This window comes from Symphalangus syndactylus, chromosome 13 (assembly GCF_028878055.3).
Source record: "Symphalangus syndactylus isolate Jambi chromosome 13, NHGRI_mSymSyn1-v2.1_pri, whole genome shotgun sequence".
Classification (NCBI taxonomy): domain Eukaryota; kingdom Metazoa; phylum Chordata; class Mammalia; order Primates; family Hylobatidae; genus Symphalangus; species Symphalangus syndactylus.
The window spans coordinates 128,303,668-128,316,032 of NC_072435.2; the positions used below are offsets into that span (position 1 = coordinate 128,303,668).

Below are 12,365 nucleotides of genomic sequence, written 5' to 3' on the forward strand. Positions count from 1 at the left end.
ACATAGTTATATACTAAAGTTTGTAGATGAAACAGATAACTGTGCTGTCCTTCCTAGGGGTACAGGAAGTGGACAGGGTGGAGGATTTGAAATACTGAGCCAAAGCCCAGGCTCCCTTTAAGAATCACGTTAGTGGCCAGGCACGGTGGCTCACGCCTGTAATCCCAGCACTCTGGGAGGCCAAGGCGGGCCGATCACGAGGTCATGAGATGGAGACCATCCTGGCTAACACGGTGAAACCCCATCTCTACTAAAAATACAAAAAATTAGCCAGGCATGGTGGCGGGCGCCTGTAGTCCCAGCTACTCGGGAGGCTGAGGCAGGAGAATCAGTTGAACCCAGGAGGAGGAGCTTGCAGTGAGCCGAGATCGTGCCACTGCACTCCCGCCTGGGAGACAGAGCAAGACTCTGTCTCAAAAAAAAAGAATCAGGTTAGCCCGTCAGAATGTTGAAGGACTGAAGAGTCCTACACGTAAGTAGCATTTTTTACTTCCTCCTTCCCTAACTCACAGAAGGAATGCAATCACCCAGAAAGCCCTACCTGTTCCATGAGTTTTTTATCTTGGAATGCTAAACAAGAAAACTGTCCGTTTTCTGCCCACAGAAAGTAAACTGATTATCAACAACTGCCTAATTGTTGTACTAATCTAGCTTTAATGAAAAGCAAATTCATAATTTTTTTTTAATGCAGTGGACTTTTCAAAAATCGAAATTAGGCAAAGCAGCTTTAGCCTCCTAGTGAGAGAATATTATTTCTTTGGACTCAAGCTGAAATGCAAGCCTCACATTGCCTCATGCTTTATTTATCAAAAACATATAAATGAGGGTTGCTTAACGGCTGTGAGCACTGTGTGGGATTTTACACCTGGCCTGCGTGACTGCCTGTTCCAGTTGGGGCGTTGATTTCACTAACACGCTCCATCCCAGTGTATAAAACTTGCTTCTCTTCTCAAGCAGGGCAGCTCCCCTGGCTCCCTACTCTGCCCTGAAGGACTCTTGGGCTCCCGGGGGTGGGAGGGGCTAAGAGAAGGAAAAGCCTGTCTTTAGCACCCTTTAGAGGAGCTGTGCCCCCTTCCCAGTGCTGCCTTGCATGGGCCTGGCCCTGGGGGCATTCATCAGTGACTCTAACCCGCCTGCTGGCTGCACTTAAGAAGAAACGACCCCACAGGTCAGGTGGAGGGTGGGGCGTGGGCATCGGCCAGGATTGCTGTCGCCTTTTCTCAGGAGCTACGAAGATTGTTCCTGTTTCTAAGCAGTTGCACCCCAGCAGTCTCTCTCTCACACCACAGCCCTGTATGTCAGGCAGTCTCTCTCTCTCACCACAGCCCTGCGTGTCAGGCAGCCTCTCACACACCAGAGCCCTGTGTGTCAGGCAGCATGGTCTGCAGGGGCAGCTTTGTGCCTCAGTGGCTCTTGGCAGGACACTGAGGGCCTGCCTGTGGTGTGCACAGCTCTGCCACTCCCGGGAGGGGAAGGGCTGCTCAGCTCAAGGTGTCCTGTTCGGCAGAGGAAATGTCCTCTGACACCCGTGTCCCCAGACAGTTCAGACGCCCTCGAGGACAGCACTGCACACACGACGACGATGCAGGGGCCAGGGAACCCCAGCGCTCGGTGCCCTTTGTCCAGTGGGATGTGGTGAGAAGGCAGGTTGCAGGGGTGTAACTGATGTATCTTTTCCCCAAAGTTATTATACTAATGAGTAACTTGTCGATAAAGCATTCTTTTGGGGAAAAACTTTTCAACAATTAAAAAAAGAAAGCTGAGTGGAGGGTGTGCACGCACCATCTTGTCGGGGGTGTTTAGGTACAAGTCAACCACGTAGCGGATGCGCTTCTGCAGCATGGCCTCGTCGTCATCAGGGTACATCAGCCTCATGAAGTCGGGGTTCTCCAGGACGTCCAGAGTCAGCTTGCAGATGGAAGCCTGGTTCTCTTTGGCAGCAACATGCATCACGTTGTACCTGCACCCTTCCTGAAAGAGAACCGCACGCTCTGAGCTTCCTATCTGACGTGTGGACGCACCCTGTGCGAGTGCTGCCATGGAACCGCCGGGGCCGCGCACCTACCCGAGGGGACCGCCGAGACCTACCTGCACGATAGTGGGGTTGTCTCCTGAGCCTATCAGATACCGGGGGTTGCTCCAGATAAGGTCAGAAAAGGTGTCCTCCTCTCCCTTCTCCACAGCTTTCCGAAGCTTGGCGGTGAGGTCCTGCGTGCGGGGATTTTTGTAACTGTTCGCTCGCTCTTTGTTGACTGTTTCTGATTCCGACAAGCACAAACCATCTGTCAGTAAGGGACAGAATTTAAGAACGATTAGTTTCACCAACAGTCACTCGTCACCCATGCACCCTCTGATGAGGGATAAGGAGCTTTCCACAGAGGCTTCCGGGCCAACTGGGAGGCACAGGTGAGAGAAGACAAGAAGGGCCTGTGGCCACCGGCCCCAGCATGCAACGCAATGGCAGCCAGCGTGCCCCTGTGAGCAGAGCAAGTGGGGGAGAGCAGCCAGACCCGGCCACGATCTTGCTGGGAAAGGCTCTGTGAATGAGGCCAAGTTTGATGAACTTTGTGTTTTTTCAGAGACAGGGTCTGGCTCTGTTACCCAGGCTGGAGTGTGGTGGCACGAATATAGCTCACTGCAGCCTTGACCTCCTGGGCTCAAGTGATCTCAGCCCCTCAAGTAGCTGGGACTACAGCTGTGTGCCAACACGCCTGGCTTATACACGTACATATATATATACATATTTTTAGAGATGAGGTCTATGTTGCCTAGGCTGGTCTCCAACCCCTGGCTCCAAGGGATCCTTCTGCCTCAGCCCCCAAAAGTGTTGGAATTACAGGGATGAGTCACCGCACCCGGCCAGTGAACTCTGAAAGCTCGGTCAGTAGGTGGAGGAGGAGTAACGGCAGCGGCGGGCAAGGGAACACTCCCAGAAATCACGCAAGACCTTCGATGCGCACAGCTTGGCTGCAAAGGATTACACGATTAAGGTGCCTGCCACCACACCCAGCTGATTTTTTGGGGGGGATGGAGTTTTGCTCTTTCGCCCAGGCTGGAGTGCAGTGGCGCAATCTCAGCTCACTGCAACCTCTGCCTTCCAGTTTCAAGCAATTCTCCTGCCTCAGCCTCCCAAGTAGCTGGGATTACAGGCACCTGCTACCACGGCCAGCTAATTTTTGTATTTTTAATAGAGACGGGGTTTCATCATGTTGGCCAGACTAGTCTGAAACTCCTGACCTGAGATTATCCACCCGCCTCAGCCTCCCAAAGTGCTGGGATTACAAGCGTTAGCCACTGTGCCCAGCCAATTTTTTATATTTTTGGTAGAAGCGGGGTTTTACCATGTAGGCCAGGCTGGTCTCAAACTCCTGACCTCAAGTGATCCACCCACCTCGGCCTCCCAAAGTGCTGGGATTACAGGCATGAGCCACCGCGCCCGGCCTGATTTCTGTCTTAAGGTGATTTCCTTCTGAGGAATTCTCACAAATTGCAAAGAAGGAAATCCGTACCTGTTAGAAGCCACTCTGGTTTCCATCCAGGAAGCACCTGTATAAGGCTGACGGAGGGCAGGCGGATGACTGGAAGGAGAGGACCACATTCCTCTGGAGGACCAGCCCACCAGGGAAGCCCAGACAACTGTGAGCTGGGAAGAGGGAGCAGGAGCTGAGGCCAGACAGAAGGTGAAGGCGGAGGCTCTACCCCACACTGACCGTGAAGAACCTCTTCACACAAAACCCTAGTTCTGAGCTGGGAGGTGGGCATGGGTCAGACTTCGGGCTGGACCGCTCCTACAGATGAGCCCGACTTCTGCAGATGCCCTAGTCCTTGAAGTAGGTATAGCTTCAGGTGGGGAAGTAGACTGGTCTCAGGGGTTCACGCCTGTCATCCCAGCACTTTGGGAGGCTGAGATGGGAGGATCACTTGATGCCAGCAATTCAACCAGCCTTGGCAACATAGCAAGACACTGTCTCCATAAAAAAATTTTAAATTCTAGCCTGGCCAACATGGTGGCTAAAAATACAAACATTAGCCGGGCGTGGCACTGTGCACCTGTAATCCCAACTACTCGGGAGGCTGAGGCAGGAGAATCGCTTGAACCTGGGAGGTGGAGCTTGCAGTGAACCGAGATTGCACCACTGCACTCCAGCCTGGGCAACAGAGGGAGACTCTGTCTCAAAAAAAAAAAAAAAAAAGAAAGAAAAGGTTTAAATTAGCTGGGTGTGGTGGTGCACGCCTATTTCAAAGCTACTTGGGAGGCTAAAGCAGGTGGATTGCTTGAGCCCAGGAGTTTGAGGCTGCAGTGGGCCATGATAGCACCAAACTGCACTCCAGGCTGGCAGAAGAACAAGATCCTGTCTCTTTACAAAAAAAAACAAAAAAATCCAACAGACATGGGGACAGATGGAAGCGGCCACACCGTTCTTTTCAGCTTCTCCACAGTCAAGACGCTAATTACTGGCACATCAGCATCAGAGCTAGCATGGCTTCCTGGTCCACTGAGACCCCATCGACTCTACCTTCACGGAGAAAACAAGTTACCACATCGGAGGAAAGAAGACACAAAACAGGGTGGGATCAATGTGACAGGAACATCAAGATGTGAGCGGCTGCATGATTTACCTTTCAACCCGTCATTGCTAAAGGGTGGCGCTGTTTTCACAGGAGACAGTGGTAAGGACGTTTTACTTGGAGAAGGGAAATAATCACAAATTCCTCTAGCAAATTTCTCAGCATCTTCTCTGGTAGAAAAAGCTTTAAATCGGGACCCTTTGATCATCTTGACAGCTTGCAATGCTTCCTTTTTATTTTCATAAACATAGATCCTTTCTGGGTAGGAAAAATAACAAATGAAAATCAGAGATGAGTGACTGGAGAGCTGTCACCTGGCCATGCCCTGGGCCTAACCATCAGCTTCCATGTCTGCTACCCAGTCGCCTGGCTTAGTTCAGATCTTTAATCCTGAAGAAAAAGGGCCTTAGCTAGCCAAAATAAAACAATTAACAAGCTCGACGGTGTGCGTATATGCATGTAACATGATACATATTATGTTCATATATGTAATTCTATATGCCAAGATTCTATCCTAAAAACTAAATTTCATATAAAGATCTAAATAAAAATTATTAAAAGGCAAATTAAAAAAACCTATGTCAGCCAAGAACATAAGAGAATTTTAAACACAATTTTGAACAGGGAGCGCCTTTTTATTTTTTATTTTTATTTTTGGAGACGGAGTCTCGCTCTGTCGCCAGGCTGGAGTGCAGTGGCGTGATCTCGGCTCACTGCAACCTCTGCCTCCCGGGTTCAAGGGATTCTCCCGCCTCAGCCTCCCGAGTAGCTGGGATTACGGGCATCCGCCACCATGCCTGACTAATTTTTTGTATTTTTAGTAGAGACGGGGTTTCATCATGTTGGCCAGGCTGGTCTCAAACTCCTGACCTCAGGTGACTCGCCCACCTCGGCCTCCCAAAGTGCTGGGATTACAGGTGTCAGCCACAGCGTCCAGCTGGGAATGCCTGTTTTTTTTGTGTGTTTGTTTGTTTTTTGACATGGAGTCTCACTCAGCTGCCCAGGCTGGAGTGCAGTGGTGCGATCTTGGCTCACTGCGACCATCATCTCCCAGGTCCAAGCGATTCTCCCATCTCAGCCTCCCGTGTAGCTGGGATTACAGGCACTGGCCACCATGCCTGGCTAATTGTTGTATTTGTAGTAGAGATGGGGTTTCACCATGTTGGCCAGGCTAGTCTTGAACTCCTGACCTAGGTGATCTGCCCACCTCAGCCTCCCAAAGTGCTGGGATTACAGGCGTGAGCCACTGTACCCGGCTGGGAATGCCTTTTTAAACATGCCAAGAAACCATTCAAAACAAGATAATCCCGATTATATAAAAATATTAAAGCTCTGTAGTGGAACTATCACAATTAGGTTTTGTATGAGACTATCGTAAATACATAAGATATACACTACTGGCCAAGAGACAAAAATTTATGAGCAATATAACACAGGAATGGTTACTGTCCACTACTGGATAAAAATGGCCATAGTTCAGGCACGGTGGCTCACGCCTGTAATCCCAGCACTTTGGGAGGCCGAGGCAGGTGGATCACCTGACGTTGGGAGTTCGAGACCAGCCTGACCAACGTGGAGAAACCCCCGTCTCTACTAAAAATACAAAATTAGCCGGGCATGGTGGCACATGCCTGTAGTACTAGCTATTCGGGAGGCTGCGGCAGGAAAATCACTGGAACCCAAAAGGCAGAGGTTGGAGTGAGCCAAGATTGCGCCACTGCACTGCAGCCTGGCAACACACCAGGACTCTGTCTCAAAAAATAATAAATAAATAAATAATAAAAATAAAAACTGCACCATGACCATTTCCCAGTGTTACTTTCTTTTGAGACGGAATCTAGCTCTGTCGCCCAGGCTGGAATGCAGTGGCGCAATCTCAGCTCATTGCAACCTCAGCCTCCTAAGTAGCTGGGACTACAGGCACCCACCGCCACACCCCGCTAATTTTTTGTATTTTTAGTAGAGATGGGGCTTCACCGTGTTAGCCAGGATGGTCTCGATCTCCTGACCTCGTGATCTGCCTGCCTCAGCCTCCCAAAGTGCTGGGATTACAGGCGTGAGCCACTGCGCCTGGCCACTAAGTATTCTTTAAAAAGATCTTATAGAAGAATAATATTCCATTCTATTCATAGTGTTTAACCAATTATCTACTCATAAGCATCACCACAAATGATATCACAGTAATAACAATACTAATGACAGTGTGTAATTTCTGGCATTCCAATTAATACTGAGTTCTCATTTTTTTTTCTCCAATGCTACATCTTCTTTAAAATTACAATTCTTGGGCTGGGCACAGTGGCACACCTGTAATCTCAGCACTGGGAGGCTCAGGTGGGAGGACTGCTTGAAGCCAGGAGTTCAAGACCAGCCTAAGCAATAAAGCAAGACCCAGTCTCTTAAAAAAAAAAAAAAAAATTTAATTACCTACGTGTGACCAGGCGAGGTGGCTCACGCCTGTAATCCCAGCACTTCGGGAGGCTGAGCCTGGTGGATCACTTGAGCCCAGGAGTTGCAGACCAGCCTGGGCAACATGGGGAAACATTGTCTCTACCAAGAATACAAAAAAACTGGCCATGTACTGGCACATGCCCGTGATCCCAGCGATCCCAAGCTACTCAGGAGGCTGAGGTGGGAGGACTGCTTGAGCCTGGTAGGCAGACATTGCAGTGAGTTGTTGAGATCACATCACTACACCCCAACCTGGGTGAGAGAGAGATCCCAGTCTCAAAAAAAAAAAAAAAAACACCAAAAACCACCAATTAGCTAGGCGTGCTGGTGTGTGCCTGTAATCTTAGCACTTTGGGAGACCAAGGTGGGTGGATCACTTGAGGACAGTTGAGAGCAGCCTGGGCAACATGGCGAAACCCCATCTCTATAAAAAAATACAAAAATTGGCCAGGGATGAAGGCTCACGCCTGTAATTCCAGAACGTTGGGAGGCCGAGGCGGGCAGATCACGACATCAGGGGTTCGAGACCAGCTTGGCCAAAATCGCAAAACCCTGTCTCTACTAAAACTACAAAAAATTAGCTGGGTATGGTGGCGGGCGCCTGTAGTTCCCAGCTACTCGGGAGGCTGAGGTTACAGTGAGCTGAGATCGCACCACTGCACTCCAGCCCAGGCGACAGTGCGAGACTCTGTCTCAAAAGCAAAAACAAAAATGAGCTGTGTGTGGTGGCGTATGCCTGTGGTCCCAGCTACTCAAGCGGCTGAGGTGGGAGGATCACCTGAGCCGCAAAGGTTGAGGCTGCAGTGAGCTATGACTGCACCACTGCAATGCAGCCTAGGTGGCAGAGTAACATCCTGTCTCAGATGAATGAATAAATTAAAAAAATAAAATGGCCGGGCGTGGTGGCTCAAGCCTATAATCTCAGCACTTTGGGAGGCCGAGGCAGGTGGATCATGAGGTCAGGAGTTCAAGACCAGCTTGGCCAAGATGGTGAAACCCCGTCTCTAATAAAAAAACAAAAAATTAGCCAGGTGTGGTGGCGGGCGCCTGTAGTCCCAGCTACTGGGGAGGCTGAGGCAGGAGAATCGCTTGAACTGGGAGGGCAGAGGTTGCAGTGAGCCAAGATCACGCCACCACACTCCGGCCTGGGCAACAGAGTGAGACTCTGTCTCAAAAAATAAATAAATAAATAAAAAATAAAATAAAACTACAAATCTTTGATGCTGAAAATTATTTATACATTCATTGGCCATTTGCATTCATTAATATAAAAGGTGTGCAGGTTACACTGCATTTTAAAAAGGGGGAGATGACTAATCAACACAGTTCCTAACCAACAGCAGCAGCCAGTTAATATCAATATCTTAGTCCAGCATATCTCATAGAATCCAGTTTACCTAACAAATTTTAACAGTTCTCATGTTAAATTCACAAATATTTCAGAAAAGTTCTACATAAAAATGTTAACAATGGTTAACTGGGGTGATGAGATGGAGGGGATTGGATTTTTTCTTTTTTAATCTAGTTTTCCATTTTCAGACGTCATCCCGCCCCTCCGCGTATGTGCTATCTGTGTGAGGAAATCCTACACACAGTCCCATTACCATTTCTCGCTGGGACGTCCTCATACACTGGACACACCCCATAGTACAGGGGCGGCTCCCTAGATGCAGTCACTCCAGCTCTGTAGGTGTCGGTGGCACTGGGGGGCACTGAGCAGGTCTTGGATGTCACAGCTTCCTCCTCTGGAGGGTTCAGGCCCACACTGTAACCAAAATCTCTGTCTTCAGGAAAACCAGCCTGATCAGTTGGGTTCCCTTCAGCTGGCTTCAAAATCCTTTGTGGGTCTTGGCTGAGAGCTGTGACACCTGCCTCATGGTGGTCGAAAGACGGCAGCCTTCCTCCTTGCTCCAGCAAAGCCTGAGCCAATTTTTTCTCAAAAATGAACCTTGTAGTTGATGTAATGGGTCCACATTTCAATCCAGCTTTGATGATTTCTTCTCTAAGGTCATCTGGATTCAGAAGTTTCAATCGAGCCAACACAGCATCCATTGTCATTTCACCTAGGCCCAAGACAAAAAAATCAAATACAGTCACAAAATACTAACACCTGCTGAAGCTGGGTGACGAGTACTAGGGTTCATTATATAATGGCATCAGTTTCTGTTTCTTTCATTAAAAACTTTTTTTCTTGGCTGGGCGTGGTGGCTCACGCCTGTAATCCCAGCACTTTGGGAGGCCGAGGCGGGCGGATCACCTGAGGTCAGGAGTTCGAAACCAGCCCGGCCAACATGGTGAAACCCCGTCTCTACTGAAAATACAAAAAATTAGCCGGGTGTGGTGGCGAAAGCCTGTAATCCCAGCTACTTGGGAGGCTGAGACTGGAGAATCGCTTGAACCCAGGAGGCGGAGGCTGCAGTGAGCCGAGATCACACCCCTGCACTCCAGCTTAGACAACAAGAGCGAAACTCCAGCTCAAAAAAAAAAAATTTTTTTTCTTTTTTTTTTGAGATGGTGTCTCGCTCTGTCGCGCAGGCTGGAGCGCAGTGGTGCTATCGCGGCTCACTGCAACCTCTACCTCCTGAGTTCAAGCGATTCTCCAGCCTCAGCCTCCCGAGTAGCTGGACTACAGGCGTCTGCCACCATGCCCGGCTAACTTTTGTATTTTCAGTAGAGACGGGGCTTCTCCATGTTGGCCGGGCTGGTCTTGAACTCCCGACCTCAGGTGATCCGCCTGCCTCGGCCTCCCAAAGTGCTGGGATTACAGGCGTGAGCCACCATGGCGGCCAAAAACATTTTATGATGCCCCCATCTCCACAACTCCAAGAAAATTCCAAAAATGCTGTTACTTATTGGCAGAGGGGACTGTCTTTTAAACAATGAATGAGTCTGCCAAAGACCCTGGAGGGGGGACCTACTGACCCCAAGATTCTGCCCGGGCATAAGCACCTCACCAGATTCTCTGTACAGAGACAGTTTGGTGCTGAGGAACAGATGCAATGGGCTGTAGCCAATCTACAGTGGAGCAGGCACACAGTAGGTCAAAGCAACTTGTAGGGCACAGTTTAAGGGGTGGGCGCAAGTGGAGAATAATTACGAATAAACAGAAAGGATCTCAGTCCCGGGAAGGATTCCACTTTTCATATAAACTCTCTGTCCTTAATCTAATGCCACCACATTTTTTTTTTTTTTTTCCAGACAGAGTCTTGCTCTGTCACCCAGGCTGGAGTGCAGTGGCACGATCTCACCTCACTGCAACCTCCGCCTCTTGGATTCAGGCGATTCTCCTGCCCCAGCCTCCCAAGTAGCTGGGATTATAGGCGCCCGGAATCACGCCTAGCTAATTTTTGTATTTTTAGGAGAGACGGGGTTTCACCATGTTGGCCAGGTTGATCTTGCACTCCTGACCTCAGGTGATCCACCTGCCTTGGCCTCCCAAAGTGTTGGGATTACAGGCGTGAGCCTTTTTTTTTTTTCTTTTTGAGACAGAGTCTCACTCTGTCACCAGGCAGGCTGGAGTGCAGTGGCGCGATCTCGGCTCACTGCAACCTCCACCTCCCCGGGTTCAAGTGGTTCTCCTGCCTCAGCCTCCCAAGTAGCTGGGACTACGGGCATGCGTCACCACGCCCAGCTAATTTTGTACTTTTAGGAGAGATGGGGTTTCTCCATGTTAGTCAGGCTGGTCTTGAACTCCCAACCTCAGGTGATCCGCCCACCTCGACCTCCCAAAGTTCTGGGATTACAGGCATAAGCCACCATGCCCAGCCCATTATATTCTTTGGGAGGCAGGCGGATCACCTGAGGTCAGGAGTTCGAGACCAGCCTGGCCAACATGGTGAAACCCCGTCTCTACTAAAAATGCAAAAATTAGCCAGGCATGGTGGTACATGCCTGTAACCCCAGCTACTCAGGAGGCTGTGGCAAGAGAATTACTTGAACCCAGTAGGTGGAGGTTGCAGTGAGCCGAAATCACGTCACTGCACTCCAGCCTAGGGGACAAGAGCAAGACCTTGTTTCAAAAAAAAAAAAAATTACCCGAGCATAGTAGTGCACACCTACAGCCCCAGCTACTCAGGGGGCTGAGGCAGGAGGATCACTTAAGCCTGGGAGGTGGATGCCACCACGAGCTGAGATGGCACCCCTGCACTCCAGCCTGGGTGACAGAATCAGACCGTCTCAACAACAACAAAAAAAAACGATGAGGGGAGAGTAATACATCTGAATTTAAGTTTCTATAGGGTTCTGACTTTTAAAAACATGTTTGTGATTTACACACTCAAGAAACAAGTAAAGCCGGGCACGGTGGCTCACGCCTGTAATCGCAGCACTTTGGGAGACTGAGGTGGGTAGATCACGAGGTCAGCAGTTCGAGACCAGCCTGGCCAAGATGGTGAAACCCCATCTCTACTAAAAAAAATACAAAAATTAGCCAGGCACAGTGGCGGGCACCTGTAATCCCAGCTACTTGGGAACCTGAGGCAGGAGAATCGCTGGAACCCAGGAGGCAGAGGTCGCAGTGAGCCGAGATTGCGCCACTGCACTCCAGACTGGGCAACAGAGCGAGACTCCATCTCAAAAAAAAAAAAAAAAAAAAAGAAATAAGTAAATAAAAAGATGGGGGAGACACCCAAATGGAATACTAGCCAGAAGAAATGAACCTAACTGCATTACAAGTGAGTAACACAGGGGAAGCTAACCTACATAACTTTGGAAAACAGTGAGTGACCAGGTGCTCTAAGGAGAAAGACAAAAAACTGTGCACCACTACCGTTTGAACGGGCTCCAGGCAGTAGGTGTTTTCACAATGGCATAGGTTAGCACAGGCAGTAGGTGTTTTCACAATGGCATAGGTTAGCACAGGCAGTAGGTGTTTTCACAATGGCATAGGTTAGCACAGGCAGTAGGTGTTTTCACAATGGTATAGGTTAGCACAGGCAGTAGGTGTTTTCACAATGGTATAGGTTAGCACAGGCAGTAGGTGTTTTCACAATGGCATAGGTTAGCACAGGCAGCAGGTGTTTTCACAATGGTATAGGTTAGCACACCTAAAGCTATTTTCTGTGGACTCCAGGGCAAAGCAAATAATTGGAATACATGGTGGCTGATGAGAGCCAGGACTCTCAATGACAGAAAGGAAAGTGGGAGTGAGAACAGGGTTTCAGCAAACGACTCCTGTAAAGAGCGAAAGAGTAAGCATCTCAGACTCTATGAGCCAAAGGCCATGTGAGTGCTCAGAACAGCCACAGGCTGGGTGTGGCGGCTCACACCTGTCATCCCAGCACTTGGGGAGGCCGAGGCGGGAAGATCACTTGAGCCCAGGAGTTCAAGACCAGCCTGGGCAACAC

General features: G+C 49.5%; 1 protein-coding gene across 2 annotated transcripts in view; it reads right to left on the reverse strand.

Moving 5' to 3' along the window:
* Positions 1-12,365, reverse strand: part of ANKLE2 (ankyrin repeat and LEM domain containing 2) — a 39,831-nt gene that overhangs the window by 23,213 nt on the left and 4,253 nt on the right. For both annotated transcript variants that reach the window (XM_055238099.2, XM_055238100.2), the window contains exons 2-5: positions 8,625-9,083; positions 4,621-4,827; positions 2,089-2,282; positions 1,783-1,971 (exon numbers count right to left, since the gene is read on the reverse strand). In XM_055238099.2, coding sequence (XP_055094074.1) covers positions 1,783-1,971; positions 2,089-2,282; positions 4,621-4,827; positions 8,625-9,083 — 1,049 coding nt within the window. The remainder of the gene's footprint in view (positions 1-1,782; positions 1,972-2,088; positions 2,283-4,620; positions 4,828-8,624; positions 9,084-12,365) is intronic.